Source organism: Malaya genurostris, chromosome 2, assembly GCF_030247185.1.
Source record: "Malaya genurostris strain Urasoe2022 chromosome 2, Malgen_1.1, whole genome shotgun sequence".
NCBI lineage: Eukaryota > Metazoa > Arthropoda > Insecta > Diptera > Culicidae > Malaya > Malaya genurostris.
This window is the reverse complement of record NC_080571.1, coordinates 266,448,456-266,470,128: the sequence shown is the minus strand read 5'-3', so window position 1 is coordinate 266,470,128 and position 21,673 is coordinate 266,448,456. Positions and strand designations below refer to the sequence as shown.

Sequence of the window (21,673 nt, the reverse complement as noted above, 5' to 3'; positions counted from 1 at the left end):
TTGACAAAATCGTTCAAAAAAGCAGCTTACTCATTAGGTCTCTGTATCTAAACTGTGCCTGAAGAATCAGATGGCTGTCATCTACCCCGCAATTGAATACGCAGTCCCTGTTTGGCGGGGTTGTGCACGAACGCACAAACTTAGGCTTCAGCGCATTCAAAGTAAGATCTTAAAGATGATTCTAAATCTACCCCTTTAGACAAGGACTAGTGAAGTACATGAGATAGCCTCCTCGGATATACTAGAACAAAAATTCGAACAATACTGCACGAAATTTGAAGAGAGATGCTCAATCTCTGAAATACAAATAATTCCAAATTTGTACGTATTAGGTTAGGGATAGTTATAAGTAGGTAGATATTTTATTAAAAGTCAAAGTCCTGGCATTACATTCCTTTTGTGGAATTTAGCCTTTCTGTTTCAACAGACTTCGCAACCGATTCTTAGTGTACAGAATCATTGCATGGCTAGTACTATGGATCCTACTGACACTAAGATATTTTATTATTAATTTAAATAAATATTAGTATGTAAAACAAGAGTAATTAAAACACCTATTATTAATAACGAATCGTATGAACAACAAAGATGAAAGACCAAAGGCTTACAACACTTGTACTGTAAAACGTTGATTTAATATACAAAAATAAGATTAATAAACAGATATTTATGCAAAAATAGCAATTCTTTGCCACAGATTTTCTAATGAAAGTGCACCGTTTATTGAAAAACACATTGAAATTTAGTAATTTTAAACAAATTTTAATTTTAATTCCCCAAGGTGCGTTTACGTATAGAAAAATTCACGAGACTGTTACTTCAGGTATGTTCTATTATTTGAAAATTGAACTAGTAGACATATTACAATAACTGTTTCTAATGGTGAATAAATGGTACCACTCGTTGGTAAGTGCGAATGACCAATTGTTACTAGAAAATTGTTTGAGTTAATGAATATTCAGATCCAGAATACCAGAGAAATGAAAATGATGGCATAATGGTGACATCCATTCTCAGAACGCATGTGTTCACAAATAATGTGTGCGGTAAAATTTTGAATTCTGAACGAAAATTTTTTGTTGAAAGCTAAATTTTGGTTTCACGGTATCAATTAAGGAATAAATTAATTATTCAAATACGAAGATAAGCTCTTGGAGAAATGATTGTTAACTTATAATACTAAAATAAATAAATGTGCCTCTTTTTGCGTTGACGAATAACTGGTGCCACGATGACCAGTGCGCCATCTATAAATCAAACATAACTCTAGAACACAAGCTTTTCACGTATTATAACTTGCGTGAGAACCTTCACTGTTTGTTTCACAGCAATGGTGTTCGAGAGTATTTCTCACCGGCGTGTTTCTCTTCAGGAAATCTTCTCTCACGGAGAGATGAGCATAACAGAAAACTGTCAAAACATCCGAATTATTCACGGCTGCATTGTGCTCTACACGTGCCTTTTGTAGATATTAAATTTAAAAATTAAATTTATGGTGATAAGTGCTACATGTATTTGAGGATTACTAATTTAGCAGGTATTTAAACTAATCTTTATCGATCAATGCTCTAGTATCATAGAAAACATGATGTTTTAGCATCGAAATGAGTACCGGTTTAGCAGAACAGCTGAGGCGTTTGGCAGCGCCACAAACATCGTTGCTACACGATGCTCGTAAGAAACCTTCAATTCTGTTCGAGTCCGGAGAGGCGGCATCCAAAGATCGTGAGGTAATCTACGATATCGGTATCAGTGGGTTGGAGGAACTCGTGCAGTTGAATCCTAGTTTTGCTCAGTTCGAGAGCACCCTGTTTGACAAAACGACGATCGATCTGCAGCGTGCTGTGGAAAGCAAGGATCTAAACCAGAAGCTAGATGTTAACATCAGGAAGTTCTTCTTTCATCTCTCACCCTATGTCATGCTGCAGCCGGCACACAAATGCATGGAATGGCTCATCAGAAGGTTTCACATACACGAGTTCAACCGGGAAGATTTCGTCAACCTGATGTTACCGTATCACGAAACGATGATTTTTGTTCGCTGTATTCAAACACTTACATTGGCTAAAAAGAATGACCCATTCGAATGGCTGAGCGGAGTAAAGAAGAATGGGGTGCCCCTTGCTAAGAAGGCCATCATCAATCATGCCATTGGAGCTCCTGGGTTCCTTCGAACTTACGGGGAATTTTTAACTGGAGCGGTTAAAGAACTAGACAATAAGGCCAACATTCTACAGGCAACGATCGCTTTCTTCTGCACCACGTGCATCGGAGTTCTGGACGGGATGGAATCTGTTGGAGAAAATTTTGTCGTATCCGTGCTGAAGACTCTGGTTAAAGGGTTAAGTTCAAAGTCGATCGACTTTACCGCGGCTAGTTTTATGATAATTGGCCATTTGGTAACGAAGGCCAAACTAGCTCGCAAAACATTGGAAACGATTTTGGTTCGACTCTGCAGCGTGATACATCACTCTCTCACCGAAAATGCTACTATGCTGATGGTGCTGATTTTACAGACACAGCAGGAACTACCGCGGAACATGTCGGATGAAGTTTTCGGTGCCATTTTGACGGCAAAGTGGCTTCCTCGGTCGGTTTCTAGTCTGAAAGTAGAAGGGGTAGATGTGACGGTACTTATTCGTGCTGTGCTGGTCAAATGTTTGCATAGGATCTGCCTGCAGGATGACGACTTTGATGTATGTAGGAAAATCTGCGAGGAATTGTTACTGAGCGTCACTCTGGGTGAACAGGAAAGCGAAGATATAATACGGTATGTGCATTGTCTACTGGAGAAACACGGTTCACTGTAAAATAATTTTATTTGTTAACTTGTCTCAGGTGCGTTTTGGATTCGTACTTCCATAAGAGTGGTCAACAAGTGACACTATTGACAAGCAATTGTTCCGGTGATGACAAATCGTCGGAAATTATCAGTTTGGACTCGGAGGACGAGGATTTCGAGCTTAAAAATGATACGGTCACTCAGTGGTATTCGGATTTTCTGAAAAGCCTGGAGAAGCAATACCCGACCGCTTTCGATAGTGTCATCAAACAGGTGATGAAGGGTCAGGGCAACTTTTCCCAAAATAAAAGAAATGCACTGCGGAACGTGCTTGGGTTTCTGATGCAAGTTTCTTACAACCAGAATGACACCAATATATTCGAGAATTTGTTTCACTACGAAGTGGATCGAAGAATGGATGCCGTTCGTTATCTGGTGGATAATTTTAAAAACATTAGTCTGGCAAGCGATGGAAATCGTGATCTACTTAAGGATAGTATCAAGGAGCGCCTCGAAGATGACAATTGGGAGGTTGTTGCCGAGGTTTTAAAATTGAGGCCAGTGGATTTAATTGAACTGATCGGAAAGGATCAATTGATTGAGAAACTAATCATCGTCAGTCTTAAATGTCTCCGACGTATGGAAAAGTGGGAAAAAGTTACTCCTAAAGTAGTGGATCTTCTAACGGATGCCAATGTTTTCTCAGGAACTAATCTAAATAAGATCATCATTGCACTGTATCCGTTTCTGTTTCCATCGGAAGATGATGAAATCGGTGCTCGAATTGCCAAGCGAGTTCTGGCTACCAACTTCGCTCGAAAATATAACATAATGATGCTGTCAGCGAACAAAATGGAATTAATCGATTGTGATTCTATTCTACGCACGCTGGAAGAGATGCTTGGCGAAGGGCTGCATTTTCACGCTATTCAGATTTGTTATAATGTGCTGCTCGTTACATCGTCGCTTCCGTCTGATGCGCCCATAGGTTTAGCTTCTCGTGTGTTTCGTTTTGCCATGCGCCTTCTGAGCGGCAAATTCCAATACGTGCCCTCTTCCAGTCTGAGCTGTTTGAAGCAAAATCGATTGCCGATGGATATTTACGTTATCATAACCGGGTACCTAATCGACAGAGTAAAGTTTGACACCCGGAAGTTGAACTTGTCCGATCAATCGGAATCCGTTCAGTTACAACTGAACATTTTCAACCTGCTGGTGGGGAAATATTTCAGCATACAAGATGAACATAAAGATATTAAAAAGGTGTACGGAAATGAATTGAGTAAATTTATAAAGTTGCTATATCCCAAACCGGAAAGGAGAGTTGAATTTTTGACTTCGTTCTATTCTGCTCATTTGTTGGAAGGTAGTAGCAGAGAGCTAACGAATGATGATCAAATACGCATAACACCGGAGCTGCAAATTCGTACTTTCAAGTTGCTGAATGCGATGCTTTCTCAGATTGGTAAGTAGGAGATATATTTAGGATTTATTTCCCGAGAGAATTTTATATAGTAGAACTTATCACTGCCCGGGATGAGACTGAATTGTATAACGATTTACTCCATCGAATAACCTGAGCTTTTTTAAAACGCCAGCATCAAATTGGTTCAACGTACATCGAACATGTTTATTTATTTATTTATTTATTTATTTAGGAGCAAGGGAAAAGCTCGCTGGAGCTGAGATTTTTATTCTCCTTCTCCAGCAGGCATAAAACCTTCTCATCTCTTGTATCGACAGATAACATTTGTCCAAATGACACACAACCAAATCTTAAATTACCCTTATTTAAACTACAAAGTTAACTAACAGCTATTTATATCGACTAATTATCTTAATAAAACTAGCGGGAAAAGATTCGGAAAAACAAGTTTTAATGGTGTTACGAGATAAAATGAAATTGAATTCATCAGAACAAGTATTGAATACGCGACACATACTCGAAAACAGTTCATAAAAGCCATAATTAGTTCTAGCACGAGGAATTCTGAGAAAGGGAGTAAACCGCAAATAACGTCGATGAATGTCAATACTTAACAGTTGTAGGAGATCTGCACAATCAATTCAAGATTGGATTAGGCGACGAAAACAGCTTTTAGTGTATCTCGGTGGACAGATAACAAATCGAGGTGTATGAGCCTACATCGATTCTCGTAGCTTGGAAGATTCAGTGGATCTCTCCAGGGCAGGAGACGCAAAGCAAAACGAATGAACTTGCGCTGAACAGTTCCAATGCGCAGCTTATCAGTTTGGTAATATGGTGCCCAAACAACAACAGGATACTCCAGTGTAGAGCGAACTAGAGCGCCATGAAACGATTTCAGACAGTATATATTATCGACGTTTTTTTTAAATGCGAAAGATGAAACTTAGCAATGATTTCGAGCGGGTATATTCTATGTGTTCTTTGAAACTAAGTTTTGAATCCAATAGAACTCTTTGATTGATTTTTCTCGTTTTAGTACCGCTTGCGAAATAGTGTAATCATACGTAATTGTGGTTCGTTTACGAGAGAAAGAGATAACGGAGCATTCAGAGGCGTTCAGTACCATTCTGTTAAGTTGACGGTGCACCAGTTAGAAAATACATCCAACTGTGACTGCAAGAAATTTGAGTCTTTCAGTTCTTTGATGAGATGAAACAGCTTAACAGCTTAGCTCATTGCAATGAGAAATTCAGATCATTTAGATATAGCAGAAATATGAATGGTCCAAGATGGCTTCCTTGAGGAATGTCGGAGCTCACGATGAATGATGGAGTAACGCAGTTCCCAATGTTCACGGTCATACCACGACTAGTTAGATATGATTCAATCCAATTGAGAAAGAGGCCGCTAAATCCAAGCCTGTCGAGCTTTGCAATTGCAATTTGATGGTAGATCTTGTCGAATTCAGCAGTGAAACCTGTTTAGATGGCATCAACTTGATGTTGCGCTTGCATAGATCGAATGATATATGATGTATATAAAACAAGATTTGTAAACGTAGACAGTTTAGGCATAAAACCGTGCTGAATATCAGATATGTAACTGGAACAGTTGGGAGGTATGAAGTCCAGAACTATTGTTTCAAATTTGGTCTAATATTAACCTCCTCATTCCTTGCTATTCCAGTTGCTATTAGCCGATTACACAGTCGAATCATTTTGTTTGATATTTTTCTTTTATTCATAAGGACGAAACCTTTTTTGACGTGAATACGTTTTACTTTACTATGGGGAGCCTTTTCAAAATTCGTCCTGTAAAAGAAGTGGTACGATTCTTCGGTACTGTACGATTGAACTTTCAACAGTGTGAAATAACCATGAATAATTCAAAAATTAAGTTTCCTCAAGCTTTTGGAAACACTTCCGAATATCAGTTCAGTGGTGACATGGATCAAATCAGATAGGTTTTCCAATAGTGTACTATTGAAACACTTCAATGTTGTTGCAATACACGTTCAAGTTTAAAAATTTCGAATGTTTTGGTAGTTAGATTATATAAATCCTTCTGAGCAAAAAACTTTCAAAATACGAGAAAGGTAAACGAGCGTCATGAGTTTTCTTCTTTGATACTCGTTGATACTCGTTGATAGCAAACCATTCAGAAAAGTTTAATGTTGAATTATTTGAGATTGTGTCATACAACTGAAAATTTTATCATAAAATAAAGACTTATCACTCTGTTAGAGGGTAAGTTTTGGAAAGGATGGCAAATCCGACCACAAACAGAGTGTCACTTTCGTGAGATCAGAAGATTGACTGTAGACACTTCTAGAGGCATTCTTTTTTATGTTTGGCCGTTGATCCACAGATCACCTGCCACATCAAATGCTTTTTGGTAGATTTGTCGACCTTATTCTTCCGGAACTTCTCAGATTCACTCATGTATGCTGTAGAAACCATTTTTATTTAGAAAAGTTTTCGGTAATCTTTGCTCGTTCTGCGATAGCTTTCAACAGTTACCGTACCGGAAATATATCGTGAATAATGCCTAATGGAGCGATTGTTACCATTCCTACGCAGCTATGATGCTCATTGTGGTCTAATTTGGCATCTTGTCACTACGCCAAAGATGTTCTGGAATGGTATAAATCAAAAGGATTCCATGTTGTACCGAAAGAGACGAATGAACCTAACTGCCCGGAATTTTGACCTTTTCGAAAATTTTGGATCAAAACAATGGCTAGAATTAACTCAAAAGTTCGTAGTTTCTCCATGCAGTCTAATTACTTGACTGTAATTAGTTTCAAAACTACTTTTAATATGCACAATTAAAGGAATAAAACATGCTTCTTGGATTGAACTAACAGCAAATTTGTTTTATTCCAAATTTAATCTGTCCAGATTTTGTGGCGAACAAGCCTTAATACGGAGAACAGTTTCAAGATTAGCAGTGCGAAAATGTGAAAGACATTGAATGTCCATATCTTCTCTTGTACTGAACATAATAACCTAATTTTTTCACCAATCATTTGAAAATTCATTTTTTTGACAATCTATAGCCAAATTTTGAATAGTCCAAGAAAGGCATACATAACAAAAAATAATCGTTCTCTAGAAATTTCCCTGGAAAATCCTGAGATTGGAGATAGTGAGCAAGAAGTCAGTTCAGTCATTCAACTCGATAAACTAAAACAATCAAGGCCTAGTGAAAGCGATGGTTGGAAGCAGTGCGATAAAATTTCATTTTCAATCGAATAATATAAGATGAAAATGAAATTTATGGCCGCTGACCGTCAGCATATCCCTACTAATTCATTTGACTTTTGCTGTCATTTTTAAGTGAAGCTCCCGGAATTCATCGTCAGTTGATTAATCGTTGATAGTCATTTGAAGTTTTGCTTGCTCAGTTTCAAGTGCCAAGTAGTGTAGCTCCTTAATTGCCTTCGCTCTTGGTAGTAATCAAGTTCGAACGAATAGAATTGTAAATGGAGTAAAGTATTAAAAATGAAAACTGAAGGCGGAAATAATTAATTTATGTATATTCTGTGATTGATATTTCAGCTATCTGGTTTGTCTTTCATCTATTATCTTGAACCAATTCGAATGTTTACATGAACCTCATTTGAAGGCCGCTCTCACACTATTGAAAGAGATATTTTGTTACTTCAAGAGATCTACTGACGGTGGTACTGAGCCTCGATTGAAGAGAAACGAGTGATGACTGAATGCTGCCCGTTCGGGCCGTCAGCAAACATTGTGTGTGCCAGAGAGTGAAGTTTACTGCGTTAGAGAGATCGTCAATGTGTTCCACATTCAGTTTCAATTGAATTGAATGAAGTTTTACAGCACTGGTTGGAAGTGTTAGCAAATCGTCGTTGTGTTATTAGTATTCACAACATTCCGGTTCTATCGCTGACATTACCTACCCATCTATTTTTATTTCATTAATGTTGTGATCAGTCACCCTTTTTGGCTTTCTCATATAGAAAGGTTATGCAATCACTATGAAAACCGACTTTTGAACCGAGGCCAGGATGGTCAAGTGGCATATACCATTCGACTCAGTTCGTCGAGTACATTTTTTTGGACTCACTTTTCTCGGAGATGGCTGAACCGATTTTCATAAACTTAGATTCAAATGAAAGGTCTTGTAACCCCACACAAAGTTCGAATCCGACTTCCGTTTCCGGAATTACAGGGTGATATGTGCAAAAAAAAAAATGAAAATAAGTGTACTAACTTTTCTCAGTGACGGATGAACTCACTCTCACAAACTAAGATTCTAATGAAAGTTATTATTGTCCCATACAAAGTTCCTGAATTTTATTTTGATCCGACTTCCAGTTCCGGAATTACAGGGTGATTAGTGAAGAAAAATCCAATTTCAAACTACTTCCTTTCTTTTCTCAGAGATGGCGTGATCGATTTTTACAATCTTGGATTCAAATGAAAGTTCTCATAGTCCCAAATAAAGCACCCTAATTTCATCCGGATCTGACTTCCGGTTCCGGAATTCTAGGGTAAAATGTGTTAAAAATTTGATACCGTCACTTAACACATGGATCAATAAGTCCCGAGACTAACAATGGAAACAACATTTTTTTTGCAAAATTCTTTTTTATTCATCAACATAATCACCTTTTAGGGTAATACAATGGTTCCAACGTTTTTCCAATTTTTCAATACCATGTTTATAAAAAAATTTATCTTTCGCTTCAAAATAAGCTTCAGTTTCAGCGATGACCTCCTCATTTGAGCCAAATATTTTTCCCTGGAGCATTTTTTTAAGATCAGCAAAGAGCCAGTAGTCACTGGGGGCTAAATCTGGCGAGTATGGGGGGTGGGGAAGCAGATCAAAGCCTAATTCGTTCAATTTCGCCATCGTTTTCATCGACTTGTGGCAGGGTGCATTTTGTTCCATCGAAAGCAATCGCAATCGCAATCGCGGCACCCACTTGGAAAAAAACTTTTTCATGCTCAATTTTTCATGAAGGATAGTAAATACACTTCCATATGATATCTGTGTCATCTCAGCAATCTCACGAAGCTTCACTTTACGATCTTTCATTATAATTTTTGTCACTTCACTCACATTTTCCGGTGTAACGGCTTCCACAGGTCTACCCGAGCGTTCCGCGTCATTTGTGTCGGTACGACCACGTTTAAACTCGGCGAACCACCGACAAATCGTTGCTTTTGATGGACAAGAGTCCGGATAACATTTTTCAATCCATTGTTTCGCTTGCACGGTGTTTTTTATCCATTAAAAAACAATGTTTTATCAAAACACGAAACTCGGTTTTTTCCATTTTTTAAACAAACTACAAAACGACTTTACTCCAACCTCGATAACTCAGCTGTTTCTGGTCGGATCGACTTAAAATTTTGACCCGTTTCAAGCAAAGGTCTCTAGAAAGACGTGGTTACTGGTTTACTACGAGCGCTATCTCTGCTTTAGTCTCGGGACTTATTGATCCATGTGTTAAACAGGTGAAACGAAAATCTGTTTTAATCCACCTAGTGGTGTAATGATGCCTTTCTAATGTACATATTATATTGTGGTAATCTATTCAAAGTTTTTCTCTTCGATTTTTGAAAGAAACTAAGAGATTGTTTGTGCATAAAATACAAAATAAAACAGTACTTTGATTGCGTAAGTCTGTTACTGGTGAGAGACTGGCTCCTCTTGGCTCCTCTCTGGAGCCACCAATATTACTGGCTAGAGAAACCAGCTCCTCTTGGCTCCTCTTTGGAACCACCAATGTTATTGGTGAGACTCTTTTCTAGAGTCACCAATCTTATTGACCACAGAGATTCCTTTCTGCAGCCACCAATATTGAGGGGTTCTGTATTGAAGCCTAGTGTAATTGTTTCGCGGCCGGATAGCTCTCGTAGCGGTCTATCCACCTTGAAAATCAATTACACTTCGGCTGCTTTCCGACAAGTAAGTTACCCTCTGACTGCAGTGAATTGCAAGTGTTTTATTTTAACGAAATCTTAACGAAATATACAAGTATTTTCCTTAAAACAAATGTAAATGTTGCGCAACATTAACCGCAACATTCTCGGTTTTCCCTGTCCATCCCATTGCGGGATCCTAGCTCACACGGATACCTAGCTATGTCAGTGCGCGCATCTAGTTTTACCTGCTTGTTTACAAAGGTATTATTTACTTCATACATCCGGGTGCGCGGCTCAGACCGATCCTGTGTGTTTACATATTTCGGCACTTATCGAAAGCTGAGCGGAGAGATTTTATTGCTCTAAATGTGGAAATTCCTATATTTGGCCCTAGACCCGCTTGAAGAGCGGCTTATCTCGGCTTGCACACAAATCACAAATCTATACCTGCTTTATTCAGGCACTACAACCGCTTGAAGAGCGATTCACATTTGTTCATTATTTTCATAATACTTTACAATGTCTAGACCCACTCTTTGGGCCATTGGATAAAATCCCTGATTTGATTTAATTATAAAACTGTTATAATTGAATTATTTAACAGGTCCGTAACAAAGTCATCCCTAAGAAAACGAAGTGGGTTCACTATTATATGCACTTCCGGCACCGGAACCCGAGAACCGGTATAATCAAAGTCGGTTCGTACGGCCACCAACTAACATGACACACAAACTCTACTAGTACGCACTCGAAATTACGATTTAAATGTTTGGTACACCCGAAAATATTTTAATTGACGGTGTACAATATTGAACACACTTTACCCTATAACTCCGGAACCGGAAGTCGGATCCGGATGAAATTTGGGAATTCCGTATTGGACCGGAAGACCTTTCATTTGAAAATCAATTGGAAATCGGTCAAACCATCACTGAGAAAAGTGAGTGAGATCTATTTTGGTATATACGACCACTATTTCCGGAAACGGATACTGGGAACCAGGATACTTAGGATTGTTTATTTGCCTACTGACAATGACTATCGATTTGTGTAGTTTTGAGACCAGTTCAGAAAAGATTTCTAAACTGGTCTCAAAACTACACAAATTGGAAGCCATTACCAGTAGGCAACTAAACAAACCGACTTTGGCTATCCTGGTTCCCGGTCTCCAGTTCCGGAAGTACCGGAAATAGTAGTCATATATTCCAAAATGGATCTCACTCACTTTTCTCAGCTTTGGCTTGACCGCTTTCCACAAACTTAAATTCAAATAAAAGGTCTCACGGACCCATACGGAATTCCAGAATTTCATTTGGATCCGACTTTCGGTTCCGGAGTTATAGGGTAAAGGGTGTAAAATATTGTACACCATCACTTAAACAGGCGAAACAAAAACCGTAAAACATTTTCTAAACTAGACTCAAGACCAATATTCCCAATTTTAGGGTCAAATGAGAGGTAAATCCTCCGGTCGTGCCAAAAATTACTGTTTTCGGATACAACAAAATTTTAAATCGTCGTCGCGAGCAAAGCACTGTTACATTCTGTATGTTATACTATTTAATGCACAAACAATCCCTTGGTTTCTTTCAAAAATCGAAGAGAAACATTTTGAATAGAATACCACATTATTCAATATGAGAAAGGCATCATTACACCACTAGGTGGATTAAAACAGGTTTTTGCGATTAGGGGAGACCGGGGCTAGTTAGCCGAGTTTTCGTTTCAGAATTTCTGTACCTCATTCATCTTATCATTTCTTAGGCTTTTGAATGCCCTTTCCAGCGGTACAATGTTTTTGGAGTTCGGATGATAATTGATTCGCGTTACCGATATTACTGTTCAAAAACCTAAATTTACTCAAAAGTGCCGAAAAATGAATAAACGGGTTCCTGCACAAAAACACCTGAAATTACTTCGATACATGGGTGGCCTAATACTTCGTTAAAATCACAATAGATGTCGCATTTGCGCATAATAGCCATTTCATGAAAGCCTCTCGTCCAACAAGCCCCGGTCACCTCTACTATAAATATTTTCACGCGTGCATCTTTGAATGTCCATTCATCTTTTCCTTTTTTCGCAGGCTACCAACTGTCAATCGAGATCCTTATGAACACCTTACTCGGTCTGAAGGCGGACTCATCAGTTGTGCGCGAATGTGCTATAAGTTCACTGGAGCTTATCGCTTCGTCGAATTCGCAATCACTTGATCCTATGTTCAAATTATTTCTCAAAATGCTTCTCAAACGACGTGAAGAGCTTGCAATGGATAGTGAGCAGCTTCCGCTGATGATGTTTACAATATTTTCTAGCGATAACAGCAAATCGTTGAAAACAATCCGTGATTGTCTGTTGAGCAAGATCATGGACTCGGATACTCCGGAGTACGTGGCAGGGGGACTACTCGATATGCTGAAGCTGATGGACGATAAAGAGATTTTTGGTAAAGCAGTCGGTCGTGGTGTTCGCATTTTAAACAATATGGAAGAGGGATCTGGTAAAACATCAATGTTTGGACTGTACGAGTCTAGAGTGTTGCGTTTGTTAGTTGCAGGAATAAATCCGAATATGACCAACACTCTGCTGAAAAACGATCAGTGTCGGGAGTTTGTGAATATTGGCTTGCGAAGTCATCTACCGCTGCGTGCCGTGAATAGTAAGCACACTTCTACTGCGATTCTTCTGATCGAGGCTCTGGGTGGTGAGACTTTTGTCACATTTCCTCCAACTTACGCCAAACAAATTCTACAGAAGGTGGTAGAAGCAGCTACCTTGGCACAAAATCCAGAAACCAGCGCGGCAGCGGGAAAGTTTTTCAAAAACTTGCAACTAGACGTTAATCTGGTGTTGGAACCATTGGATAGAATGATAGTACTTTGGAAGAACCCAAAAGAGAAGCGAAAATCTGGTGGTGGGACTTCTACTATTGCCGATTCCATCTACTCTAGTGTCGGTTGGAAATGTGGAGTAACCCTGTTGGAATTACTTCAAAATAAAAAGCAACTGCTAAATAAGCAGCTACTAATTCCAAAACTGTTCGATGTGCTGAAATTCTGCTTGGATTTCGAAGAGCAATCAGGAGTTGAGTACGTGAAGCAGATGATATTATCCTTGCTATTACATTGTTGCACAAAAGTAGAGAGCGATCCGCACAACAGGATCGATCGTTTGTCTGAAAATGCATTTAAGGTAGAGCTGATTGTGCAATGCATTCGAGGAACTCAGAATCCTCAAACGCATCACCATGCGTTACTGTTATTAGCCTACGTGGCGGATTTAGTACCAGATCAGGTCCTGCAGAATATCATGGAGATCTTCACCTTCATGGGTTCATCCGTTGTCAGACACGACGATGTCTATAGCATCCTGATTATTACAAAAATAATCGAAACCATCATACCCACTTTAGCCCGATCAAGTGAAGCCAACAAACAAGACAAAGTGATTCCAATCCTGAAGATATTTACCGATGTTATATTGGACGTTCCGGAGCACAGACGGGTCCCGTTGTATACAAAGTTGATCCAAACGTTGGGACCATCCGACCATCTGTGGATGTTCCTGGGAGTTTTGCTTGAATCGGACGTCATGAAAGGGGGTAAAAAAGCGGAAATGGAAATGGAAGCAAAGATTTGGAAGAAGAAAAAACATACAGTCGAATCTGATCACTCGCCAAACTTCAGTAAACGTTTGGAAATTGGAATGAACATTGCTCATGAGTTTGATCCGGCCGTGGTTGTGGAGACGTGTGTTCAGCTACTGCGCTACATTCAGGAACTGCCGCTTCAAGTGGACAACAGTAAAAAACGCATGGATACTATTGATTTGTCCGATTCGGTCATTTTTAGCGAGGTCAATCACACAAACAAACAGCTCAGACACTACCGCTACTCCACCAGTGTGTTCGTTGCGACATTAATAAAATCAACGCAGGTGATCAATAAGATCGCGTTGCTCAGTGAGGAAGACACGGTCGTTTTGAAGGCTTCCTATCGGGACTTGATAGTCGGCAGTCTCGCTTACTTGAATGTTGTTGCAAAAGCCGTTGACAAAGCACGCAGTGAAAATGACGATCGAGAAAAATCGTACTGGGAAATTTCCTTGGTAAGGTGCTATGAGATTTTGGAAGGCACTGTTGCTCTGTTGTCACCGGACATGATGATAACGGTGTTTGGCGGTTTAATGAAACATCGTACTTTGCTAATACGACTGAAAGTTATTGATATTTTCAACAATAAGCTACAGTACAGCAAAGATTATTTCAATGAGTCACATCATACGAGACTGCTTGAGCTTTTGAACCCATTAATGGACATTGTCAAAAGAATTTTCACCGAAGAGAATGTTGTTGGGAGCACATCTGCCAGGTTTAAAATTGCACAGGAAGCGTATCTTACCGTGAAGCATCTATCAAAGATAATGGCACCGAAAAATCCCGCCGAGTTTAAACAAGTGCTTGGTGGTTTCATTGAAGAATTGCACGGATACAAGAAGAATCCTAACCCGCATTTACTTGCTTCACTGATTCTTTGCATCGGCGAAGTTAGTGTCAATCTGGGTCCTCATTCTATCCCATATCTTCCGAAGTACATTCCAATGTTGACGAAATTTATCGCTCGCCAGGTAGAATCAGTGGAAGTCTTCGACATGTTGACCAGCAGTATTGTGACATCGATTCTCAAAGTCATTGATGCTTTGGCACGTTTTCTCAGTCCATATCTAAAATCAATTATCGTTGGAATTTCGAAACTGCAAGCTAAACTTCCAGAAAACAATGAGCCCAGATTAGCTCACATCACAACTAGATTGACTCTGATTTGGGAGAAGTTAGCTTCGTTGATCGCACCTCGTCTACTCATACCAGCCATCGAAGAAAGCTACACCGAAATTGTCCAGGATGGATCTCTGGATGCCATCGGGCCAGTCATGAAACTCCTATCTTATACATTCAATAGTATCCAAACTAGCGAATTCGCTGGACTTCAATCCGAGCTTTCAGATTTCTTCCTGGCCGCTTTGCAGTTCCGCTGTGACAACGCTTCCGGTGCCAAGTTTCTGGCACAATCAATAGACATCGCGGAGCAGCACGTGATCAAAGCGTTTGTGGTATTGATTCTCAAACTATCCGAAAGTACGTTCCGACCACTTTACTATAAAGTATTCGAGTGGGCTAACCGCGACTCGTCGACCAACGATCGAGCCATCACGTTCTTCAATCTGTCCAGCCACACAGCGGATGCACTGAAGCATCTGTTTGTGCTTTTCGCAAGCGAACTAATTACGAACGCGGCCAAGTTGCTGGATGCTACTAATGCCAGCAAATCGGCTGATCTGTTTTTCTCGGATCCAAGCAAAAATGTAACCCTAATTCGATACATCCTAAGAACGCTGCTTAGTGTTTTGGTGAACGATAACCAAAATTTCATTAATTCTATTCGGTTCGATACTTTGCTGCAGCCAATCACCGATCAATTGGAGAATACGATAATTTTCGAGGATGAGGAAATTCGTCAGCTGGTGATCAATTGCTTATCGCAGATGGCTGTAGCCGTGGCAGACGAAACTCTCTGGCGTCAGCTTAATCATCAGGTGTTGATGAAAACCAGGAACAATGAACCGGACGTTAGGTACTTAGTTAAAAAGGAAAACCAATTTCAAATCTAATTTTCTCACATATTTTTTTCTCGATTTCACAGAATATTTGCCCTGGGTGCATGCACGGAGATTGCCCGTAAGATAGGGGAGAACTTTGCACCGTTAGTACCGGAAACCATTCCGTTCTTGGCCGAGCTGTTGGAGGATGAAAACCATGAGGTGGAAAATGCGGCTCAAAAGACAATTCGAGAAATCGAAAAAGTGACTGGTGAACCGTTGCATAAATACATGTGAACAGGAGCACCGTAGTAGGCTAAATGTGTCTATTATTTGGAAATGTCATTTGTTTCACAACTTTGCAAGGAAAACGCAATTTATAGTTCTGTTAGAAAAAGAACAATAAATTTTGTTCGTTCGATGCGAGTGTTTCAGTTATAACATATTGTTAAATTTCACAATATCCTGTATTGTAATTACTTGAAGCTTCAATATAATTCAACTGTGAAAGTGATCGTAAAAGTATTGTTTATGAAATTCTACGTGATATATTACAAGTTCGTGTTAGTTTTGAGTCGCAATTACGCGTTTTCTTATGGCTACCAATAAATGTTTTAAGTCAATAACAAAACTATGTAGAAAATGAAATCCAATCAAGTTAGAATAACAAAAATGTAAGTACATACATTATTTGTAGAATTTGCTCAATGCTTTCTCACCTAACTGTAAGTTCTAATTCATTGGCTCACGCCTCCATGCATTTTTAAAAGATGTAATTTATAGTTTTTAATAGCAATTGGTAAATCGAAATAGTAGTAGAGACCGCTACCGTTCGTTTATTAGGTTTGTCATCGTTACGAAAAAAACGATTTCAAATCTAACCTAGACAGTTCAGTAGGACTGTTAAAATGGATTCAGACTAATTTTGGCCGAATGTTGAACCAAGTTTACTTACAAAAATTCAGAGATCTACTGAAATGATTTGAAATTGAGGTTTGCTGTGACGATAAAAAACTTAATTACATTTCCGATCGGATTTATTCTCTGTTATCGAGTTCAAATTTGCTTGCTGTTATCAACTGATTATTAGGAAAATCCTATGCAGAGGAAATAAGCCAAATCTACTAGATGTATTGATTTTAAATATACACGACAAACGGTTACTAATAACAATTAATGTAGAAATAAACCACAGCTTATTATAGACCAAATTTAACACACCTCCTTAAGATGATGAATTTATTCCCATCGCCAATAGCGGCCCTTACACGATTAATAAAAGTGTCATTACTAAGTAATGACACTTCTGCTCAAACGCTCGTCATTACTGCATTACTGTACATCATTACTTTTTAGCATTACACGTTCATTATTAATGATGAGTATTTGTAACTACTCCAGCAATAGCAATAGCAATATTTTTATTTTCATTTAGCTGAAAATAAATTTGATTTGCCATTGAAACGTTAAAGTTAATGAAATATTATCAATTTAAATCTACACTTTGTCATTTTTTTGCGTATAGTTCTAAAGATATTCAGCTCTTCCACAAAAAAATAAGAAGAAGAAATAATGTTGGTAATGATGGAAAATCCGGAAATCCATCATATCTCGTGTCATTACTGAACTCGTAGACCTTACACGATCATTAAAAGTGTCATTACTTTTTAGTAATGACACTTTTAATGATCGTGTAAGGGCCGCTAATCGGTTGCGTTCCAATTTAATCCAGTGGATTTGTTAAACCATCAGCAATTTGTTGCTCGATGCTTACATACGTTAGTTTACAGGGTGGCAAGTGACCGGGAAAATCGGGAAAACCGGGAAAAAGTCGGGAATTTGGTTTTACCGGGAAAAACCGGGAAAAAGTCGGGAATTTTAGTGCAAATCCGGGAAAAAATTTACTAGTCCTAATCTTAGTAACGATTTTCAGCATCATGGTTTTCCTGATACAACAAATGAAAAGATGAAGGCCGCTTTGTGATTGAACTAGGAGTTCAGTACAAGTTTTGAAACTTCTTATTGTCCCTCACAGGTTCAATGGTGCACAATCCATTGGAAATGGAGCCAAGACCTCAGCAATTTTTAATTAATAAGAGCTTTCTTAGTTGCCATCAGTAACAGCACAATTAATGCTCATAATGAAAAATAAGGATAATTTGGATACTTCTGCTGGATTTCTATTCAATCTCGACAAATATTAGAAAAGATTCCAAGTGCAACTGACAGTTTCTCTTTTTTTATTTTCTCTTTCAATTATTACGGCGTATTCCTGTATTTCCCAACATTTTTTTTTTAAGTAAATCGAAAATTGATAGTTTCAGTCGTTATTCTATGCAAAGCTTTAGATAGAAGGACTGCCTATAGGACCGTAATAATCGAAAGAAAGAGTAAAGAAAGAGGAACTGTCATTTGCACTTAGAACCTTTTCTAGTGTTTGTCTTCAAATTTCAGAATAAGTATGCATAATGGTAAAAGTAACATCAGGTGAAATGTTTAATAATTGTTTTAAGAATTCTTGGGAGTCGTGTTTTTAGTTGTCAGCTAATGATTGTGACAATACTTGTTTAGTAATTGATTTCAATAGGATTCATAATATCGACAAAGTTGTCGACTTTCATTTTATCTACCGTTCGTAAGGAGTATTTGATTTATTTCTTTGACAGCTGAAACTGGTTTTTCAGAGTTCGGAAGAGCCTGTTCAGTGTCGATGGTAAGAGAATCAAAATTAGATCATCTCAGTCACTAGAGGCAAGCGTACATTTTAAGAATTCTAGAAGGATTTTGTTCTCTCGCCAAAACCCATCTCTGAAAAGATATCGTATATGTTGTTAGCAATAGTCGTCATGTGCACCTCGTGCACTGCACAACTTGTCAAACTGTCAACTCTGTGAGAACTTGTATGCACACATTCAGAAGAGGCTTCATTGGCTTATGCTTATGGCAGTTGAAAACAAATTGCCGTCTCAGTTGCAACGTCGAAACGGTTCTGATATCATACCATATAAGCAGTGCACAGCCCGTAAATTTAGTCTCGACGTCACTGGTTGTTAGAAGGAATCGGGTTTGCGGGAGGAGTGTTGTGCTTTAGTTAGTTCATTTTTAATTTTTAATCCTATACTATACCAGGTTAAAAAAGTATTGGAATACACTAGAAATTCACTCTTAACTTGCATAAGTTTTAAGAAGGACTGATTTTCCAGATAGCCTTTCAGTGGTAGTCTTGAAAACGATTGAATAGTTCGAAAAATAAGGATATTAATTTTAATTGTAAGACTTTAAATTTAATTTTTCATCCTAATGCTTTCAAATAACTGATGATATTTCTGGAAAACTACAAAACACCACCAATAAACGTCGAATATAATGTGAAAGTTGCGCTTAAGAGCATTATTGGAAAAAGCAAGAAGTTTAAATGGGGACGGGTATAGTGTGATGGGTAAGTCCATGCCTTTCACGCAGCCCGCCTGGGTTCGATTCCCAACCCCGCACATAGGGTCAGAAAGTTTTTCTGATCCGAAGAGGCGAATGACCTTAAGGTTAAAACCTCTATAATCGAAACAAAAAAAAAGAAGTTCAAATAAAATGTGTTGATTTTTCAAGAGAATTTCAAGAATTTTGATGCTTCATTCCTTCATGGAATGCAAGACTGATAACTTTCATCACCGTTGGAGAGATATGTTTCTTGTTTTAATTCTATAGCTACATCGAAGTTACTGGTGAAGTAGAAGACAAAATAAAGAATACATTGGACTGGATGGTACTGTTAGTTCAGAAGATGAATGTTTGGACAAACTGTGAATGAGAGTTTTAATTCCGAAAAATACTTGTTTCTCAACTCTCGATGTTTTTTGGACATGTTTAAAAAAACGGGAATGTTTAGTCTCGCGCACCGGGAAAACCGGGAAAAAACCGGGAAACTGAAATCGCTAATTCACTTGCCACCCTGAGTTTAACAATGTTTTCTTCCAGCGCATCTCGAATGAAGTGATGTCGAATGTCTATATGTTTTGTTCGTGGTGTATACCCACTATTTTTAACCACGCAAATTGCACTTTGATTATCACTACGGAAATCGACGGGTTGTTTCAATCCAAGCTGTGACATTAAACTATGCCACCACATAGCCTCTTGAACGGTTGCAGATAAAAGTTGAAAGTGCCACCGTAGGTTGTTTTTGCCTTTCTCATATAGAAAGGTTATGCAATCACTGTGAAAACCGACTTTTGAACCGAGGCCCGGAGGGCCGAGTGTCATATACCATTCGACTCAGTTCGTCGAGTACGCAAAATGTCTGTGTGTGTATGTGTGTGTGTGTATGTGCGTATGTGTGTATGTAACGTTGTTTTGCACTAACTTTTCTCGGAGATGGCTGAACCGATTTTCACAAACTTAGATTCAAATGCAAGGTCTCGTGGTCCCATACAAAATTCCTGAATATTATTTGGATCCGACTTCCGGTTCCGGAATTATGGGGTAAAATGTGCAAAAAATTGTGAAAATAAGTGCACTAACTTTCCTCAGAGATGGCTGAATCGATTTTCATAAACTTAGATTCAAATGAAAGGTCTTGAAGTCCCATAAAAAATTCCTGAATATTATTTGGATCCGACTTCCGGTTCAGGAGTTATGGGGTAAAATGTGCAAGAAAAGTAAATATGTGTTCTAACTTTTCTCATAGATGGCGCGACTGATTTTCACAAACTTAGGTTCAAATGAAAGGTCCTGTGGTCCCATGCGTTATTCCTGAATTTCATGCGGATCCGACTTCCGGATCCGGAAATATAGGTAAAGTGTGTTAAAAATCACTGAAAATGGGGAAAAACCCTAAAAAAAATTCTAAATCGACCTCAAATCTTTTCCAATTTGATGGTTTTTATCAGTAGACGGACAAACAAACCGATTTCGGTTATTCTTTTAAGAATCGAAGAAAAATTTTTTTTTTGCCTTTCTCATATAAAAAGGTTATGCAATCACTGTGAAAACCAACTTTTGAACCGAGGCCCGGAGGGCCGAGTATCATATACCATTCGACTCAGTTCGTCGAGTACGCAAAATGTCTGTGTGTGTGTGTGTGTGTATGTGTGTGTGTGTGTGTGTGCGTATGTGTGTATGTAACGTTTTTTTGCACTAACTTTTCTCGGAGAGGCTGAACCGATTTTCGCAAACTTAGATTCAAATGAAAGGTCTTGAGGTCCCATAAAAAATTCCTGAATATTATTTGGATTCGACTTCCGGTTCGAGAGTTATGGAGTAAAATGCACAAAAAAAAGAAAATATGTGTTCCAACTTTTCTCACAGATGGCGCGACTGATTTTCACAAACTTAAATTCAAATGAAAGGTCTTGTGGGCTCATATAAAATTTCTGAATATTATTTGGATCCGACTTCCGGATCCGGAAATATAGAGTAAAGTGGGTTAAAATTGTATACCATCACTGAAAATGGGGAAAAACCTTAAATAATTTTATCAGTAGACGGTCAAACAAACCGATTTCGGTTATTCTTTCAAGAATCGCAGTATTATATATGATCGTATGATTGATATGAGAAAGGCATCATTACACCACTAGGTGGATTAAAACAGGTTTTTTACAATACCATGACACTGCACCACATTGCAGCATAAAGATGTAACCACTAGTTGACTTCCTACCATCCAAGTCTGCAGCCCAACATGCATCGGAATAACCTTGCAATTCTGTACTTCCACATTTCGAACCAATTTGAACTTCGACGTGCCACGCAGATATCGAAGCAAATGTTTTACTCCTTCCCAATGCACTGGTCCAGGATTCGTATTGAAACAACTCAGATGATTAACCGCAAAGAGAATATCCGGTCTGGTACACTGGGCAAGATACATGAGACTGCCCACTGCTTCTTGATAAGGAACCCTTATCATCTTTTCAATTTCTTCTGCGGTTTTTGGAGTCATTTCCTTAGTTAGTTTTATATTTGGATTCA

At 38.6% G+C, this 21,673-nt stretch overlaps 2 protein-coding genes across 2 annotated transcripts in view; both read left to right on the top strand.

Annotated features, from left to right (window-relative positions):
* The first annotated feature begins 1,397 nt into the window (after positions 1–1,397).
* LOC131429869 (HEAT repeat-containing protein 1 homolog) lies at positions 1,398–16,127 on the top strand. Its single transcript, XM_058594299.1, has 5 exons — positions 1,398–1,537; positions 1,598–2,770; positions 2,839–4,247; positions 12,198–15,741; positions 15,811–16,127. The coding sequence occupies exons 2-5, from the start codon at positions 1,605–1,607 to the stop codon at positions 16,001–16,003; spliced, it is 6,312 nt and encodes a 2,103-aa protein (XP_058450282.1). The 5' UTR covers positions 1,398–1,537; positions 1,598–1,604; the 3' UTR covers positions 16,004–16,127.
* An 89-nt stretch (positions 16,128–16,216) lies between these two features.
* LOC131429870 (proton-coupled zinc antiporter SLC30A2-like) overlaps positions 16,217–21,673 on the top strand; it is a 139,268-nt gene continuing 133,811 nt past the window's right edge. The window contains exon 1 of the mRNA XM_058594303.1: positions 16,217–16,380. Coding sequence (XP_058450286.1) covers positions 16,349–16,380 — 32 coding nt within the window. The 5' untranslated portion in view covers positions 16,217–16,348. The remainder of the gene's footprint in view (positions 16,381–21,673) is intronic.

Bases quoted from the DNA above. Each gene is read 5' to 3' on its own strand.
- LOC131429869 (XM_058594299.1), top strand. From the start codon at position 1,605: ATGAGTACCGGTTTAGCAGAACAGCTGAGGCGTTTGGCAGCGCCACAA. The intron at 2,771-2,838 runs GTATGTGCATTG...AACTTGTCTCAG, and splicing joins GAAAGCGAAGATATAATACG to GTGCGTTTTGGATTCGTACT. The intron at 4,248-12,197 runs GTAAGTAGGAGA...CTTTTTTCGCAG, and splicing joins TGCGATGCTTTCTCAGATTG to GCTACCAACTGTCAATCGAG.